This window comes from Myxine glutinosa, chromosome 4 (genome assembly GCF_964187855.1).
Source record: "Myxine glutinosa chromosome 4, kmMyxGlut1.1, whole genome shotgun sequence".
Lineage (NCBI taxonomy): Eukaryota > Metazoa > Chordata > Myxini > Myxiniformes > Myxinidae > Myxine > Myxine glutinosa.
The window spans coordinates 76,735,159-76,754,611 of NC_136264.1; the positions used below are offsets into that span (position 1 = coordinate 76,735,159).

The following is a 19,453-nucleotide window of genomic DNA, read 5'->3' on the forward strand; positions in this document are numbered from 1 at the left end:
GATTTACTGGTATGTTTGGGGTCATTGTCATGTTGCAAGGTCCACCTTCGGTTGATCTTCAACCTCTCCGACAGATGGCCTCACGTTATCCTCAAGCACCCTCTGGTACAATGAAGAATTAATAGTGTATTCTATGATGGTGAGCTGCCCAGGCCCTGATGCAGCAAAGCTGCCCCAAACCATAATATTTCCACCACCATGCTTTACAGTTGGTATCAGGTTCTTGTGGTCAAATGCTGTCTTTGGTTGTCGCCAAACATGTCTTCTGGTACTGTGGCCAAATAGCTCTACCTTTGACTCATCTGTCCAGATGACATTGTTCCAGAAGTGCTGGTCTTTGCTTAGGTGTTCATTGGCAAACTTTAGTCTTGCCCTGATGTTCTTTCTGGACAGCAAAGGTTTCCTCCTGGCACACCTCCCATGTAGGTCAAATTTGTGCAGCCACTTTTTAATGGTGGACTCGTGCACTTTGACATCAACAGTGGCAAGAACTACCTGTAGGTCCCGTGATGACAGGTCTTTCTGAAGGCCTCAGATAACTCTTTTGATCGAGGCATGGTGACACCGCACACTTCAACAACAAAGAGCAAACCAAACTAAATGTCTGAGGTTTAAATAAGACAGGTTCCTCCAAGATCCTCTCTAACGATGTTCTAATCATTTGCACCTGAGCTGGTGCACCTGATTCTAATTTTAGGTATTTGAAGTAGTGATAAATGTAGGGGTGCACTTACTTTTTCCACATGTGAAATTTGCATTCATGTTTATTTAAATTATACAATGGACTACAAAATGTAAATGTTTCATGATATTTGTTATATTATATCACCTTTATCTATCAATATTGTTGAAATAAAGATCAAATAGCTGTATGTTGAAATATGTTGAAAAGGTCAAAACTTTACATGGGGTGTACTTACATTTTCACGTGACTGTATATATATATATATATATATATATATATATATATATATATATATATATATATATATATATATATATATATACACACTAGCTTGGCTCGGCTCGCTGTGCTCGCCTCACCATGCGTCGTTACTCAGGAACGGACTTATTTTAGCTGAGGATTATGACTGTACCTGAGTTGCTGTGTTATCACATGATTTACACCAATCATAATACAAACAATTTTTTTGCACAAATGTATTTGTAGTGTTTTTTGATATTACATTTTTATAAGCAATTTAGATTGAAGATTTAGGTTGAAAAAATAAATTAAAAAAAAAAAAAGAACCCCTCAGCATGTACATACATGAGGGGTAGGTGCAGACTGGAAGTTAGGGACGATTACATCTCACCACCACGCAATTCAAAACATCTCACCACCACGTAATTCAAAACACCTCACCACCACGTAATTCAAAACACCTCACCACCACGTAATTCAAAACACCTCACCACCATGTAATTCAAAACCCCTCACCACCATGTAATTCAAAACACCTCACCACCACGTAATTCAAAACACCTCACCACCATGTAATTCAAAACTCCTCACCACCAAGTAATTTAAAACACACCACCACCAAGTAATTCAAAATACCTCACCCCCTCGTAATTCAAAACAACTCACCACCATGTAATTTAAAACACCTCACCACCATGTAATTCAAAACACCTCACCACCACATAATTTAAAACACCTCACCACCAAGTAATTTAAAACACCTCACCACCACGTAATTCAAAACACCTCACCACCAAGTAATTTAAAACACCTCACCACCACGTAATTCAAAACACCTCACCAACAACGTTATTAAAAACACTTCACAACCACAGAAACAAAAGTTTGAGGGAGTAGTTCAGTGACAACACAGACACTGTCCACATACATATGTAGATATATAGATGGATGACTGTACCTGAGTTGCTGTTTTGTCATGGTTTACACCAATCATAATACAATTATTTTGCACAATGTATTTGTAATACACGTGATATTACATTTTATAAACAATTGAAGTTAAAAAAATTGAATTTAAAAAAAAAAGGTTCATAAAAATTTTCAAAAAAAAAAAACTTTTTCAAAAAATTCCTTATATATATATATATATATATATATATATATATATTTATATATATATATATATATATATATATATATATATATTAATATATATATATATATATATATATATTTGTGCAGTGTCTGTCCTGTGTTTTTATGTCTTGTCACAACTACTCCCTCAAACTTTTGTGAAATCCTACCAAACTTCTGGTATGCACCTACCTCTCCCGTGTGTATGTCCTAAGGGGTTTTTTTTGAAAAATGTTCCAAATTTTTATTTTTTGGAAAAAATTATTTTTTTTCAACTTAAGTCTTCAACTTCAATTGTTACCTTCGCAAAAGCGGAAGGTTATGTTTTGATCGCTGTGTATTTATTTGTATGTCTGTGTGTGTGTGTGTGTGTATGTTATTCGCATAACTCAAAAATATTCAACCGAATTGCATGAAATTTGGTGGGATGATTGGTTATTATACGGGACACATTTGATTAGATTTTGGGAGCAATCGGGTCAAAGGTCAAGGTCAAGGTCACGAAAAGGTCAAAATCGTATTTTTGTTGTTCTGTTCCCTACACTCCCATGCCAAGTACAGAACAGTAGCTGCGGCGAAGGTATGCGCTCTACCGAGTGCCCGTTCTAGTTTATAAAATGTAATATCACGTATATTACAAATACATTTGTGCAAAATAATTGTTTGAATTATGATTGGTGTAAACCATGACAACACAGCAACTCAGGTACAGTCATCTATCTTTATATCTATATATCTGGGCAGTGTCTGTGTTGTCACTGAACTACTCCCTCAAACTTTTCCCTCCATGGTTGTGAAGTGTTTTTAATAACGTGGTGGTGGTTTTGAATCACATGGTAGTGAGGTATTTTGAATTATGTGGTGGTGAGGTGTTTTTAAATCACATGGTGGTGAGGTGTTTTGAATTACGTGGGGGTTAGGTTTTTGAATTACATGGTGGCGAGGTGTTTTAAATTATGTGGTGGTGAGGTTTATTCGTCCCAAACATCCATTCTGCACCTACCCCTCCCGTATGTATGTGCTGAGGGTTTCGTTTTTGAATTGTTTTCTTTTTTCAACCTAAATCTTCAACCTAAATTGCCCATAAAAATGTAATATCACAAACACTTCAAAAAATTTGTGTAAAATAATTGTTTGTATTATGATTGATGTAAATCATGACAACATCGCAACTCAGGTACAGTCATTATCCTCAGCTAAAATAAGCCCGTTCCTCAGTAACGACGCGTGGTGAGGCGAGCATAGCGAGCCGAGCCAAGCTAGTATATATATATATATATATATATATATATATATATATATATATATATATATATATATATATATATATATATATATATATATATATATATATTAATATATATATATATATATATATATATATATTTATATATATATATATATATTATATATATATATATTATATATATACATATATATATTATATATATATATATATTATATATATATATATATATATATATATATAATATATATATGTATATATAGGGGGGGGGGGGGGGGGAATCCGGACGGTTGATCTGGTTGAAGGGGGAAACGACAGAAAAAGGGTTGGGAAGTGCTGGTTTAGGGGGTTTAGGTAGGAAGATGTACATGTAGGTGTGAGGGAGGAAAGGATTGGGGTCGGGTGGTGGTGGTGGGGGGTGTGTGTGGGGAGGGGAGGGGTGTGTGGTTGTTGCAGAAAGCAAATAATAATATGAATCATATATAATTACTTGAATTAATTTCGAATTCATATGGGAATAGCATAAAATAGAGAATTCTATTTTTATGTGGACCGTATTTTATATTATTTTTTATTTTTACCCTCACCAGAAGAGAGGGTATTGCATTTGAGTCCGTTTGTTTGTTTGTCTGTTTGTCCGCACAGAATAAATATGCTTTTCTCTGCAACCGTTGGTCCGATTGGCAGGAAATTTTCACCATAGGTGCAACTCCACATGTATAATTTTTAGTGATAATTATGACGTCATAGGTCACGTGGTTCGGCCGCCATCTTGGAAAAATCGAAAAACTTTGCACCTCTATATCTCGGAAAGCGCTGAATCGAAAAAATTGAGAAATGGCTCATTGTAAAGAACTCTCCATGGGGAATAAAATATGTTATTGATGATGTCATAGGTGCCTCCTTTATGACGTCATAATTCGACAAGTACAAAACTTCATCCGATCAAGATGAAATTTCTTGAGTGTCCTGTTGGCATAAATTGGTGGAGAAAAAAAAAATTATGACGTTATAGGTCACGTGGTTTGGCCGCCATCTTGGAAAAACCGAAAAACGTTGCACCTCGACATCTCCGAAAGCGCTGCATAGATAAAATTGAGACATGGCTCATTGTAAAGAACTCTCCATGAGGAATAAAAGATGTTAATGATGATGTCATAGGTGCCTCCATTATGACAGCATAATTCGACAAGTACAAAACTTCATCCGATCAAGATGAAATTTATTGAGCGTCATGCAGGCATAAATTGGTGTAGTCTAGTAGGAAGACTAGGTCCCCCTGCACCCCCCGGAGATATACTTCTAATCAGTGTTTCTAGATTGGAAAAAATGTGTAGAAAATGACTAGCTATGGCCCCAAGCTGAAAAAATGTCCCACATACCATTTTTATGCAAATTACTGCTGCCATTATCAAAAAAACGATTTTTGACATATCTCAGCCAATATTGCAGATAATTGAAAAATGAAGGTGTCTAGACCCATGTTTTGAAGGGCATAGATCATGATAGAACTATTCATAACATGATTACATGTGTCTATGGTATACTAGTATGCATATTAATGCTGTAATTACAAAATAATCAGTTTTACAAATGATAAGGATACGTTAATACTGCAGATAACTTAACATGGTACATAAGGGGTCTAAACCCAGGTATTTTCAAGGTTAAATGTCAACAAGATGCTCCTGAGTCTTGCATAGGGGCGGGACATTGGCAGTAACATTGGTACCACTCAACTTTTCTTCCCACCATTGACTTTGTATTGCGAGAGATTTTCACTTGCTTATTTAAAGGTTTCTCACCCAGCCCACGTAAAATCTACCAACTCCTGCTGTTAACTCCCAAACATATTTTTTTATGTTATCCAATCACAGTGCAGAAATGACAGACTAGAGATCCAAATTAGTGCTGCTATAGCTGCCATTTTACATTTCCATCCATGTAACATGCGCGCTCGCGCGCTCGTATCAATTGGTAATGTCGCGCGCTCGTATCAATTGGTAACGTTGATGTTATTGAATACCTCAGTTGAAAGTTCAGTCTTCCATTCCATCTGTGTGTTGTTCTTGGTATTCATCCTCCAATCTAGCCAGGTAAGATGCTAACTATAATGTTACTCACACTCTTGACTTCAGTTTCTGCATGAAATCATAAACAGGCAGAATAACAGCTGAGCCAGCTAGCACCATGTTAGCTAACGTTAAAGCTAGCCTCATCTATGTACAGTATGTTCCTAATGTCGGTGTAACTTGACACCCTGAAGTGTAACTCCCTGAAGGCTCATCATTCACACCGCCAGCAGAGAATGACACAGTCTATGCCACTACGATGCAAGAGTACTACATCTGGCTCTTCATCAGATACATCGGAAGCTGTGGCCTGCAGCCTGTGCCTGGGCTAGGGGGTTTCACCTCTGCAACTGGTTCTCCCCCACCCAGCAAATCAACAGTCAACTACTGCACGCCTATCCACCAACCGATCACAGACAACGCAGTTGTTCGTGAGCTACTGAAGCGTTCCGAGGCAGCAACTGCTGAGGTGGGTCAGAGATGGGTCCTGAATACATTTGATCTGGGTGTCTGCATGAAAGCCCTTCCCATCATCTGGCGCTGGCCAAATGAATTTGCTAGTCATGTAGTAACGATTGGACCCTTCCACACATCCATGAACTACATCGGGATGCTCACTGGACACAAGATGCGTGGTTCTGGATATGCAGAGATTCTCTTTGAGGCACAACTAGTAACAAGTGGATCTCTCAAAGGTGTTCTCAGTGGAAAGGCCTACGCAAAGTCCCTCTTTTGCCTCAAAACAGTGTGTGAGGCAATGGAGAGGCTGTTGATGGAGAGATTCACTGAGGAGGAGAACATCATGATCTCTGACCCTGCTGTGCTTCTCAGAATGACCCAGTCTTGCAACCGAGAGCACCTCGATGAAGCCCTCAAAGACCCCTCAACTCTACTCCTCATCAAAAAGTACCATGCCTTTGAGGAAAAGGTGCGCAAGGGCCACCTGGGGAAGACAGCTGCCTTCTGGATGTCGTTCATTACCCACTGCCATCTTGTCTTCATGCTCCTCCACTCTGTGAAGACCAACAACCTCCAGCTGTTTCACAAGTGTAACGGAGAGATGGCAGATATCTTCTTCGCCTTTGACGGACACAACTACTCCAGGTTTGTGTAGCATACATGGTAAAATGTATAACCATCACTGAGTAGATTTTAATTGATACTTGGGTTCATGTATTATGAGAGGAGCTATTCCAATAAATGTCTACAGTATTTCCCTCTCTGTACTTTACAGATATCTGACTTGGCTGGAAGTCCACCTGACAAATCTGGAAAGCACGCACCCAGGGGCCAAGGACCTGCTTACTATGGGTGCAATCGCAGTGGCTCGCTCGATGATACCAGGGGCACTCAGTGCTGTCGACAAGACAATGGAAGAAACGTTCATGCGCTTTGCTAAATCATCAGGTACATCATTTTCTTTCAGTACATTATACATTTGAAACTGTAGAAACCAGCTTTATATGATGTAAACTGCTCTTACAAAACATTTCCCTTTTAATGATTGGGTTATGCAATTAAAATATGTTCACTTTTCAGGTGGCTTTGCTGGCCTGTACAGTCAGTTTGGGGCATACCAGAGATGGTGCCGAACAACCACAGCACGGGCACAGTTCTATGAAAAGACCCTTGAGATGGTGGATCTCATCGATGACCCAGACTGCCCAAGAGCAGGGAGACATCGTGAACTAGAGAAGGCAGAGATCAGAAAAGGCGAGGAGGCCGTTCAGCGAACCCTAACTACTATCAAGAACTTCACCAATCCGTTCACCATCATTGATAAGGACAAACTCTACTGCCTGGCCTCTGGTGCTCCCGTCCCCATGGATGTTGAGATGGATGTGTTACAAGCAGAAGCTGTGGGGAAAGCTGCGAAAGCTGACTTCATCAGGCGCCTGGAAAGCGGAGAACCTGAGAGCTTCTTCAACCCAATCAAGAGAAAGAAACTCAAGACCATGGAGGCTAGTAACAAGAAGATCACACTAACATCCTCACAGGGCAAGGTAAGGATGTAATCCAATACCCAAGTGCTTTTGTATTTTATGTTGTATTTTTAAATGGCGTCCTGTACATGCTATATTGAGATACAAGATTGAACTCCAAATTTGTTTATTAAAGACAGTGCACATCAATGAACAATGTAAAGATTGTAAATATGCCAATTTATAGCACATGAATAATTTTCACCTGTAGTCCTTCCTGTAGTACATATCAACCAATCACCATTTATCATTCCAGGTCATCCAGTATCAGGAGCAAAGCAACCTTGCATTCCTGCTCCTTGTCAAGTCTCAGAGTCAAGATGAGCCATTAGACCTGGGAGAACTCATGAAGTACTGCCTGATGCCAGTGCCTCCTAGCCTTGGGACACCAGATGGGTTCTTCTGCAAAACCAACAAAGCCTCCATTCTGCACTACCTTTTAGAGGACACCACACCACAAGATCTGCAATACCCCAAGGATGCCCTGTTCATCCAGGATGGAATGGCGCTGCTGCATACCCTTGCCAACCTTCCCCCAACATGTGGTGAGATATGCTTGCAGGTGCTTGATCAGATGGTGGCCAAGCAGCACTTTCTGTTCTCCACTGACAGTTACCATCCTGAGTCAATCAAAGCGCAGGAAAGGCTGAGGCGGGGCAGCTCAGAGAAGATCATTCTGGCTGGACCAGCAACCAGGAAGCCATATGACTTCAAAATGTTCCTTGCAAATGACGACAACAAAAAGCAGATGTGCCAGCTTCTTCTGAAAGTGTGGAGTGGACAAGAGGCAGCTACCAGGCTGGAGAGAACAGAGATGGCTGTGCTGATCGTGGAGGGGAAGGCCCACCAACTTGCCTCAACGAATGGCAAGGTAAAATTGAAAGCCCTTCGTGAATGGCGATTCAATTTGTAATTTTTCCTGAAAAAAAGGTGATTACCTGTGATGTTTGTCTAGATCTGAAACTGGCAGTGACTGGTGATTGAAATGCGGTGCCTTTTTGTGTTTCAGGTCGAGGTACGTGAACTCCCCACGATCTACAGCAACCAGGAAGAGACTGATACCAGGGTGGTTCTGTACCTCCATCATGCTGCTACCATCGGATACAAGAACGCTGTAGTCAGAACACCGGACACAGACATCCTCCTGATCCTGCTCCACCATGCCCACAACATCAAGCTGACGGTGTACCTGGATACAGGGTCAGGGAAGCATCGCCAACTTGTCAACGTCTCTGAGCTGGCAGAATCCCTGGGAGAGGACTACTGTGCCACTCTCCTGGGGTACTATGTGTTCAGCGGAGAAGACTGCACCAGTGCCTTCAAAGGGAAGGGAAAAGTCGGGCCCTTGAAAAAGCTGGAGAAGAATCCCAGGTTTCACAGGGCATTCGGTGAACTGGGTGACAACTGGGATGCCAACCCTGAGGTGGAGAGGCAGTTAGAAAAATTCACCTGTGTGATGTACGGCCAGAGTCGCGAGTCATCAGTGGACATTGTCCGTGCCAAGCTGCTACGAAAAATGGTGGGAGAGGACAAGACCCTCACATCCAAGTCCAAGGTTGATCTGGCTCGCCTTCCTCCATGCCAGTCTGCCCTGAAGCCGCACATCCAGCGTGTGAACCACCGCGTAGCATTGTACAAAAGAGCCGATCAACCTATCATCGAAAAGCCAAAACCTTATGAGGAGCAAGGATGGATAAGGACTGATGAAGGACTGTTGAAACCAATGTGGTCCAGTGGTCCCATCCTACCAACCTCACTGGTGGATCTTCTGAACACAGGAGAGCACGAAGAGGAGGAGGAAGAGGAAGGAGAAGAAGAGTTTGACTCTGACGATTTCGATGAAAATGATGATGACTGACTCAGTGTAGAATCACTAATGCTAATGATGTTTATCTAAAACAAGCAAGAGAAGAGTGGTCACATTGAGTGCTAGGACTATTTTGACAGTTGTAATATTTAGAAAAATAAAACTTTGTGTTAACGTCTGTGTAGACGGACCTTAATATGAGTCTATTATTTCGTAAAACTGTGATTATTTTGTAAATAAAGCACTAATTAGCATACTAGTATACCATAGACACATGTAATCATGTTATGAATAGTTCTATCATGATCTATGCCCTTCAAAACATGGGTCTAGACACCTTCATTTTTCAATTATCTGCAATATTGGCTGAGATATGTCAAAAATCGTTTTTTTGATAATGGCAGCAGTAATTTGCATAAAAATGGTATGTGGGACATTTTTTCAGCTTGGGGCCATAGCTAGTCATTTTCTACACATTGTTTCCAATCTAGAAACACTGATTAGAAGTATATCTCCGGGGGGTGCAGGGGGACCTAGTCTTCCTACTAGACTAGTGGAGAAAAAAAAAATGATGATGACGTCATCGGTCACGTGGTTCGGCCGCCATATTTGTTTTAACACAAAAGCCTTAGAAACCACCGAAAATACATCCTGGCGTGGGTTTGCAATCTCTGATTGCTCTTTTCTTGTTATTATTATTTTTCAAATTTATTTTGAATTTTTAAAATTTCTTTATTTAAATTAATTTATATAATTTATTTAAATCTATGTACTATGAATTATTTATAATTATTTAAATCTTTGATTTTTAAAAACCAGATATTGAGAGATGGGGCTGTTGTGGTTTGAAGTGTTCCAGCTGAGCGTGATTCGCATTTTATCAGTTGCGTGCGGTGTGGTGTCAGATTTGACCCACAGTTGACTTTGAGCAGCACTCCTGTTGAGGAAACATGGTGGTTTATCTCTACAGAGGATCCCTCAATCTTTCTTTGATCTCCTCACTCCTACTGATCTCATTTAATGAAGTCCTCATCCCTTCCTTTTTCATTTAACTCCCTCTTTTCTTCCTTTTAAAAAATATCCTCGTTCTCTTTAACTCCCAGTCATTTTTATTTTATTTTATTTTTCTTGCTACTTCCCTATATGTCACCTTACCTTGCTGTTGTTAATTTCCTGGCCATGAGAAGCAGCTGGCATTCTGCTCTGGTGGTGATATATACCAACACCGTCAGGGATGAAAAGACGGTTAGTAGTGGCAGTGCGGAGATAACGGCGCTTGCGCTGGCCATTAATCGTGCCTGCCAAATATGAGGTGGGAAGGTTAAAAACAGTACAAAATCCATGGGAAAATTAAAACGGTAAAAATAATTCTACAGCATTGTGCCACTGGGGAAAATAACCTGTGACTCCTGGCTTCAAAATCCCACGAATGCTCGATTCTAAATAATCCCTGCAAAGCCTCAGTAATCACTGGCTGCGACCAATGCTCTCACGTGGTTGGGATTACGGTGCAAGCCGGGCCAAAGTCGGGGGCTTTGACATCACACAGTAGCTCCATGCTTCAAATCCTTTTTGTTTATATTGGTCAAGGCTCATGGAAAGGCTAAAGAGAAAATAAAAGCTTCGTCAGAAATAGTCTGATTTGGATGAACCAGCTTAAGAAAGGCAAATGGCTCACAAAGGGATAAGAGGTTGTAAATGTAATATTAATTTTCCAGTTTTTGTCATCATAGCCATCATAAATCATTAAAATTATCATGCTAGTAATATTCATAATAATCATCATCATATTGATCAACATCATCAACACAATGATCCCTATTGTTCTACAAAAATCACGAATCTATCCATGGTTCTCCTTCCCAAAAGTTTTGATTCCTAAAAGACTCATATCGGCGCTGAGCCACTGACACCTGATAGCGAGTCCCAAGCTTTCCATCTAACTGATGTTTTATCGATCTTGTTCTTCAACTCTTATTGGTAAAGTACATCTGCTACATATGATACATCGACTCAACCAACAGGAAACTTACTTATTGCCTGAATAACCCCAAACCATTATGTGCCTCAAAGAAATCTCAACTCACCTCCCTTTGCCAGCAGGCCTCAAGGGCTTGTTTTTGTGCGGAGTGTAAGTCGAGGATGCCAAAGGCAGACTCGAAATGAGGTGAAATACTTAAAAGCGGTGTGCAGTGGGAGTGAGACCGTGAGTCAGCGGGACAGGCATAGATGTATTCCTGTACACTGAGATACACATATCTCACAGGCTCAATCAGTTGCATGCACATAAACACATGCACATGCATCTACACAAATTCAGAGTAAAAAAAAATAAGCAAGCACTTATTCCTGCATATATGCAAAAAAGCAAGGCAGTATTTGGGCTTTTATTTAATCACACACTGCACATGCATGCACACACGCACACACAATTATATGAACTGCTATTCTTGTATTCTCTTTGTAACCCCTCTTTCCTCTCCTGTGTCATGTTTAATGTGTTTCAAACCATTATTTTCTCACATATACAGTCACGTGAAAAAGTAAGTACACCCCATGTAAAGTTTGGACTTTTTCAACATATTTCAACATACAGCTATTTGATCTTCATTTCAACAATATTGATAGGTAAAGGTGATATAATATAACAAATATCATGAAACATTTACATTTTGTAGTCCATTGTATAATTTCAATGAACATAAATGCAAATTTCGCATGAGGAAAAAGTAAGTACACCCTTGGCTCACATTATTTCTACCCTTTGGTAGAAACAACCTCAAGTAGGCGCTTCTTATGACTGTCTACCAGTCTCTGACATCGACTGGGAGAAATTTTTGCCCACTCCTCCATGGAGAATTCTTTCAGCTGTGCGATGTTTGAGGGGTTTCTTGCATGCACAGCTCGTTTCAAATCCCCCCACAACATCTCGATGGGATTTAGATCCGGGCTTTGACTTGGCCATTCCAGAACCCTCCATTTCTTTCTTTTCAGCCTCCATTCCTTGGTGGATTTACTGGTATGTTTAGGGTCATTGTCATGTTGCAAGGTCCACCTTCGGTTGAGCTTCAACTTTCCGACAGATGGCCTCACATTATCCTCAAGCACCCTCTGGTACAATGAAGAATTCATAGTGGATTCTATGATGGTGAGCTGCCCAGGCCCTGATGCAGCAAAGCTGCCCCAAACCATAATATTTCCACCATCATGCTTTCCAGTTGGTATCAGGTTCTTGTGGTCAAATGCTGTCTTTGGTTTTCGCCAAACATGTCTTCTGGTACTGTGGCTAAATAGCTCTACCTTTGACTCATCTGTCCAGAGCACATTGTTCCAGAAGTGCTGGTCTTTGCCTCGGTGTTCATTGGCAACCTTTAGTCTTGCCCTGATGCTCTTTCTGGACAGCAAAGTTTTCCTCCTGGCACACCTCCCATGTAGATAAAATTTGTGCAGCCTCTTTCTAATGGTAGACTTGTGCACTTTGACATCAACAGTGGCAAGAGCTACCTGTAGGTCCCGTGATGACATTCTGGGGTTCTTGGAGACGTCTTTCATCATCTTGCGGTCTGCTCTCGGGCTGAACTTGCTTGGGCGGCCTGGCCTGAACAAGTTGGCAGTTGTTTGGAATCTTCTCCACTTGTAGATGATCTTCCGGACAGTCGAATGATTGATTTCAAATTGTTTGGAGATCTTTTTAAATCCCTTCCCAGACTCGTAGGCATCTATAACCTTCTCTCTAAAGGCCTCAGAGAGCTCTTTTGATCGAGGCATGGTGACGCCTCCCACTTCAAAAACAAAGAGCAAACCAAACTAAATGTCTGAGTTTTAAATAAGACAATAAGAGGTTCCTCCAAGATCCTCTCTAACGATGTTCTAATCATTTGGGGATTTGGGGAGCATCGTTTATGTCCGCTTCCGGTCCGGTATGAAGAGGACGCAGGCGTCACATGCTCGCCGCTTCTTCGAACGGGCCACTGTCAGTTGCTTTCTTTTTTGGTGGTCGTGTGGATTTTTTGGCCATTGAGTCTGCCCTCTGCATAGCCCCGGCTCTGCTCCCTGCTTCGCCTGCCCGGCTCCTTCGCCTGCTCGCTGTTTCCTCGGGCGCGCTCTCGTGGGTTGTGACCATCGCAGCGGTTTGGTGGCGGTTTCCCGCCGTGATCTAGATTTGTAGCGGCGGCGGTCGATTGCCGCTGCATTTGCCGCTTTGCCGTGATCAACCTTGGCCTCGTGATCGTCTCTTTGCTCCTGGCTCTGCTCCTGGCTTCACCTACCTGGCTCCTTCGTTTCCTCGGGCCCGCTCTCATGGGTTGGGACCATTGTTTCACCTCCTCAACCTTGGCCTCGTCTCGTCTCTCCGCTCCTGCCTGGCATGGCTCTGCGGTACTCCGCCGCAAGGCTCCTTCTGCTCAATACCCGCTCCACCCCATCATGCATCTCTGCCATCATATCAAATGGACTCCTCCGACGACCCAGGTACATTCACCGTGGCTCCGGTCGTAAGTTTGTTTATTTGCAATCAGGTCACTCCATCCCCGTCCTCTGGTCGGCTCAGCGCACTCTCACTCTTCGTCCCAGCGCACCTGGTCACAGCAACGCACACGATCGCACCTCCTGCCTACGAACCCTGGCTAAATCACCTGAATTCATCCCTGCTGTTCAAAACAACATCAAGCTCACCCTATTCAACACCCGGTCCCTCGACAACAAATGCCTCATCCTGAACGAATACATCCTGGATAACAAACTGGACTTTCTCTGTCTCACCGAAACCTGGCAACAACCTCTGGACTACTACACACTCAACCTCACCACACCCAATGGATATTCCTACGTCAATAAACCACGCTCGGAGGGCCGAGGTGGTGGAATTGCCGTTATCCACCGTCAAGACATCAGGACCAACCTCATCTCCATCTCATCTGCTCCATCATTTGAACACCTGGCTTTTAAACTCGCTGGTCGCACGCAGTCAGTCATGGCTGTCGTCTACCGCCCTCCCAAACCACACCCAACATTCCTGTCTGACTTCTCCTACTTTCTGACCCAGCTATGTTCCCTCTCCCCCTCAATCCTCCTCCTTGGTGATTTCAATATCCACATGGACTCCACTGACTCCACAATAACCACTGACTTCACTGATTTACTCACCTGCTTTAACCTCACTCAACATGTCGACTTTCCTACCCATATCCGTGGTCACATTTTGGACCTTGTCTGCTCCACTGGATTAAATTTGCACCATCTCTCTGGCTCCGACCTCACCCTCTCTGACCACTTAGCCATCACTCTGACCATCAACATCCCCGCCCCAACACCAAGGCATTATCGCACTCAACTTCCGTAAGCTAAATGCTCTTTCACCTACCTCATTCTCATCCACCCTCTCTGAAAAAATGTCCACTTCTCCCTTCATTGACCTCCACACCCCTTCCGACCTCACTGACTACTACAACCACACTCTCTCCTCCTGCCTTGACCAGCTTGCGCCTGTAAAAACCAAAACAGTTTCTTTCACCCATTCTGCTCCCTGGTTTACCCCTGAACTCCGCCTGATGAAAACTCGTGCTCGCCAACTTGAAAGACTCCGCAATAAAACGGGTCTCACAGTTCACTCCCAAGCCTACAAGGACCACCTACAACACTACAAAGATGCCCTCTCCCGCGCCCGCTCCGCCTACTACTCTCAAATTATCCACTCTGGCTCCGGAAACCCAAAAGCACTCTTCTCGACAATAAACAAACTCCTCCGCCCCCTGAACACCACCACCCAGTCATTCACAGTAGACAACTGCATCTCTTTCCTCTCTTTCTTCCAACGCAAAATTGACAACATCTACAACAGCTTGACCACCGCCGCACCTGCTCCCCCTCCAACCACCTGCCCCCCCTTGTCCTGCCATCCCCTGTCTCGGTTCTCCCCAATCTCCCCTACTGACCTCTCTGAACTCCTCATAGGAATGAAAACTGCCACCTGCACTCTTGACCCTATCCCCTCCAGCTTTGTCAAGGCCTCCCTCCCTGCTCTCTCTCCACTTATCATTGCAACAATAAACTCCTCCCTGTCTACAGGCATCGTCCCACCTTCCCTCAAAATTGCTGCTGTTACCCCCATTCTAAAAAAAACCTGGTCTAAACCCTGACACCCTAAACAACTTCAGACCCATCTCCAACCTACCCTTTCTGTCAAAAGTTTTGGAACGCGCTGTAGCCACTCAACTCAAACATCATCTCTCTGCCAATAACCTGAATGAAACATTCCAATCCGGATTCCGCTCCAACCACAGTACTGAAACTGCTCTCCTCAAAATCACCAACGACCTTCTCCTCTCCTCTGACGCTGGCAACCTCAACATTCTCGTCCTCCTCGACCTCAGCGCTGCCTTTGACACCATCGATCTCACCATCCTCCTCACACGACTTGAATCCACCTTTAACGTTACCGGCACTGCCCTCTCTTGGATTAAATCATACCTCTCTGACAGACGCCAGTTCATCTCCATCAATAACTGCAAATCCCCCACTGCTCCCCTCCCCCAAGGTGTCCCCCAAGGTTCAGTTATTGGCCCCCTCCTCTTCATCCTTTACCTGTCCCCCCTCGGTCACTTAATCCGCCGTCATGGTCTCCAATTCCACTGCTTCGCCGATGACATCCAGCTTTTCATCTCCACCAAGTCCGTCTCCACCGACACCCACTCTATCCTGACAAACTGCATCACTGAAATAAAATCCTGGCTTCAAATTAACTTCCTCAAGCTTAACTGTGATAAATCTGAAATAATCATCATTGGCCCAAAAACGCTCACAAAATCAACCCATAACTTTGCCCTCAACATCGACGGTATCCCAGTATCCACCTCCCTTCACATCCGGAATCTTGGCGTCATCTTTGACCAAACCCTTTCCTTCGACAAATACACTAAACAGAGCACAAAGTCAGCCTTCTTTCACCTGAAAAACATCGCCCGTCTCCGCTCATCCCTCTCCTCCACGGCTGCAGAAACCCTCATCCACGCCTTCATCACCTCCCGTCTGGACTACTGCAATAGCCTCCTCTATGGATCACCCTCAAAAATCACCAATAAACTCAAATACATTCAGAACTCCGCTGCCCGTCTACTCACCCATTCCCGGACCCGTGACCACATCACCCCCGTCCTTTACAAGCTTCACTGGCTCCCCATCCCCCAGAGAATCCAGTACAAAATCCTCCTCTTGACATACAAAGCCCTCCATAACCTGGCCCCATCCTACCTGGCTGACCTCCTCTCCAGACACACTCCCACCCGCAACCTCCGCTCTGCTGGTACCAACCTCCCGACCCTCCCCATCCGGACCAAATTCAAATCCTGGGGGGACAGGGCCTTCTCCATCGCTGCTCCCACCCTCTGGAACTCACTACCTCACACCATCAGAGACTCCTCCTCACTCACCACATTCAAAACATCACTAAAGACCCACCTGTTCAACACTGCATTCAACATTCAACCCACAGCATTTAACCCCTGACTATCTCTTCTCCTTCTCCCTCCTTTTGCTTTAAATATTTCCCTATTGATTCTTGTCTTTTTGCAATTGTTGTTTTCATGTATTGTTATGCATTATGTTTTCCACTCTGTCAAAGCGCCTTTGGGCTTCTGGAAAAGCGCTATACAAAATAAATGAATTATTATTATTATTATTATTTGCACCTGTGCTGGTGCACCTGATTCTTACTTTTTCCACATGCGAAATTTGCATTTATGTATATTTAAATTATACAATGAACTACAAAATGTAAATGTTTCATGATATTTGTTGCATTATATCACCTTTATCTCTCAATATTGTTGAAATGAAGATCAAATAGATGTATGTTGAAATATGTTGAAAAAGTCAAAACTTTACATGTGGTGTACTTACTTTTTCACGTGACTGTATATGTTGTTATCAGGATTTATAAAATTCGAGGAAACAACAGCCAATCAAATACCTATTTCTTATGGAAATGAATCACATGAGTAGTGTAATAATGTTGCTTCTGGGACACCTCCGTTTAACATGGGAAATCCCTATCTAATGTCATTTACCCCCTTGTCTTTTTCAAAAATCATAAACACCTCTATTTCTCCCACCCTCATCTTTATGAACCTTTTGTCTGTAGTACCTATCCTTAATGTTGTTCATTAGACCACTCAAACACTACAAATATTTGTTTTCTCTTATAGACCTATCATCCTTCTTCTACATATCATCTGGCAGATTAATCTTTGACCCATTCACTTCCATATTGACCCTAAAGACCTCTATTTCTCTCACCCTGTTCTTTACGAACCTTCTAACCTTTTGACATGTTATCCTTATTCATTAGACCACTTAAACACCTGTGATCCTTCTGACCTCATGGACCTTTTAACCTTTTACTCTTAATATCATCTGGTGAATATAACCCACTCAAACATCGATCCGACAAATATTTGTTTATGCGTGGGAAATAATTTAATTCTCCTACAACTCTCCTCACCGTCTCATCCAACTCACCGGTATTTAAATTAATTCTCTTATTTGTTTTGTGAACTTTTTTACCAGTTGCCTTTTCAATTATACTTATTTGATATTTTTTACATTCATTTTGTTTTCCATTTATATACCACTCGAACCTTTTCTAATTAATAGCTCACTGTTGAGAAATGACGTTGTTTCACTTGGATAACTTCCAAGGAATTCTCTTTGTCTTGTTTCCTGTTTTTCACAAACACACGCCCTCAGTTTCCAAAAGCTGACAAGCACTTCAGTTCCCCGAAATACATTTTGTTCATTATAAAAAGAGAGGTCTCCGAATGGGACATTTAAACATTGTGAACGAAGATGAGCTTGTCTTATTCCAGTCTTTCCTCTGATGAAGAATACTCGCCAGGACATTGGTAAGTTCATTTGGTATTAAACACTGTTAATGAGAGCTTTGTATGTGATTAATTATACAACTAATAATTTATTTTTCCTATTCATTGCAGCAATTCAAATATTGTAAATATCCTGGCAGAATTTCAAGTTGTTTCTCAAGAGTTCCACAACGAACTGAATACGGGTTTGAATAACCTACCTCCGAGATGGTGGGCTCAGAATGAATTCAATGTTTCACCGTTCTTAGAAAATTCACGTGAAAGGTATGATAGAAAATAAAAAACGAGAGGTGTGTGCATGTGTGTGTGCATGTGTGTGTGTGTATGTGTATGTGTGTGCATGTGTGTCTGTGATTAAAATAGAGAGATCGAATTGTGAGGAACAGAAATGAAAAAATGAGATTGTGTGTGTGTGTGTGTGTGTGTGTATGTGTGTGTGTGTGTATGTGTGTGTGTATGTGTGTGTGTATGTGTGTGTGTGTGTGTGATGTTTTGTCAAGCTTACTTCAGCATAGTAATTTCTCCTTATTTTGTTTGCAGCCTCGAAGACCAAAGCTTGGAGTGGGACGATTTTGGACTCCATAGGAATGGTTATTTCCTACCAACCTGTGAACCTCTACATTTTCAACTCAACGATCTTGACGCTAAGCTGGATTTTTTCGAGGTAAGCATGTGTGTACGTGTGTGTGGTTCACCGTTTATAATAGGTACACCATATCCCTGCGCATCGTAAGAGGTGATTCAGGGTTGGTGTCAGGAAGGGCATCCGACCCTATATTAATAATAATAATAATAATACATTTATTTTGTATAGCGCTTTTCAAGACGCTTTGACATGGAACATAAATATGAAATAAATATCTCTCCCCTCTTGTCTTTAATAGAAAGAGATTCAAAACCTGAAGACATCTGCTGAACCAACCTTTGACTTGTGCTGGGAAGAAATTGATGACTTATGCTGGGGAGAAGTTGAATGTATACCTCAAGAAAAATGTTTTAATAATATAAAGATTTTAATGTTTTCAATATTTATATATATTTGTTTTGTTTACAATTATTTAATTATTAATTACAAAAAGAGAATAAAGGAGGGAACGGGGAGGTGCACCCCTGCCAAAGACCCTTCACCCCCCTCATCCCACCCCTCCCCTCCCCTTGTGTGTGTGGGGAAGGTGGGGGTGGGATGAGGGGGGTGAAGGGTCAAGGGTGGGGGTGCACGGAGGGTGGGGGATGATGGGTGTGGTCTGTGTGGGCGGGGTCTGTGTGGGCGGGGTCTGTGTGGGCGGGGTCTGTGTGGGCGTGGTCTGTGTGGGTGTGGCTTATGATTTTAATTTATTTAAATTTTTTTTTATTACCACTAATTAAATTAGCTAATCTGGGTGGGGTGAATAGAAATGTTGTTTAATGAATT

The 19,453-nt window shown here is 42.2% G+C and overlaps 1 protein-coding gene and 1 long non-coding RNA gene across 3 annotated transcripts; both read left to right on the plus strand.

The window, feature by feature from the left end:
• The first annotated feature begins 5,860 nt into the window (after positions 1 to 5,860).
• Positions 5,861 to 9,350, plus strand: LOC137434884 (uncharacterized). Its single transcript, XM_068128062.2, has 5 exons — positions 5,861 to 6,481; positions 6,612 to 6,784; positions 6,917 to 7,380; positions 7,616 to 8,230; positions 8,369 to 9,350. The coding sequence occupies exons 1-5, from the start codon at positions 5,892 to 5,894 to the stop codon at positions 9,215 to 9,217; spliced, it is 2,691 nt and encodes an 896-aa protein (XP_067984163.2). The 5' UTR covers positions 5,861 to 5,891; the 3' UTR covers positions 9,218 to 9,350.
• Positions 9,351 to 17,471: 8,121 nt separating this feature from the next.
• LOC144891538 (uncharacterized) lies at positions 17,472 to 19,190 on the plus strand. 2 transcript variants are annotated; one of them, XR_013622976.1, is made up of 4 exons: positions 17,472 to 18,063; positions 18,154 to 18,306; positions 18,583 to 18,706; positions 18,927 to 19,190. It is a non-coding gene; the product is annotated as an uncharacterized LOC144891538 (long non-coding RNA). The 2 variants fall into 2 exon arrangements; XR_013622975.1 differs by having other exon boundaries at positions 17,525 to 18,306.
• Positions 19,191 to 19,453: the final 263 nt, after the last annotated feature.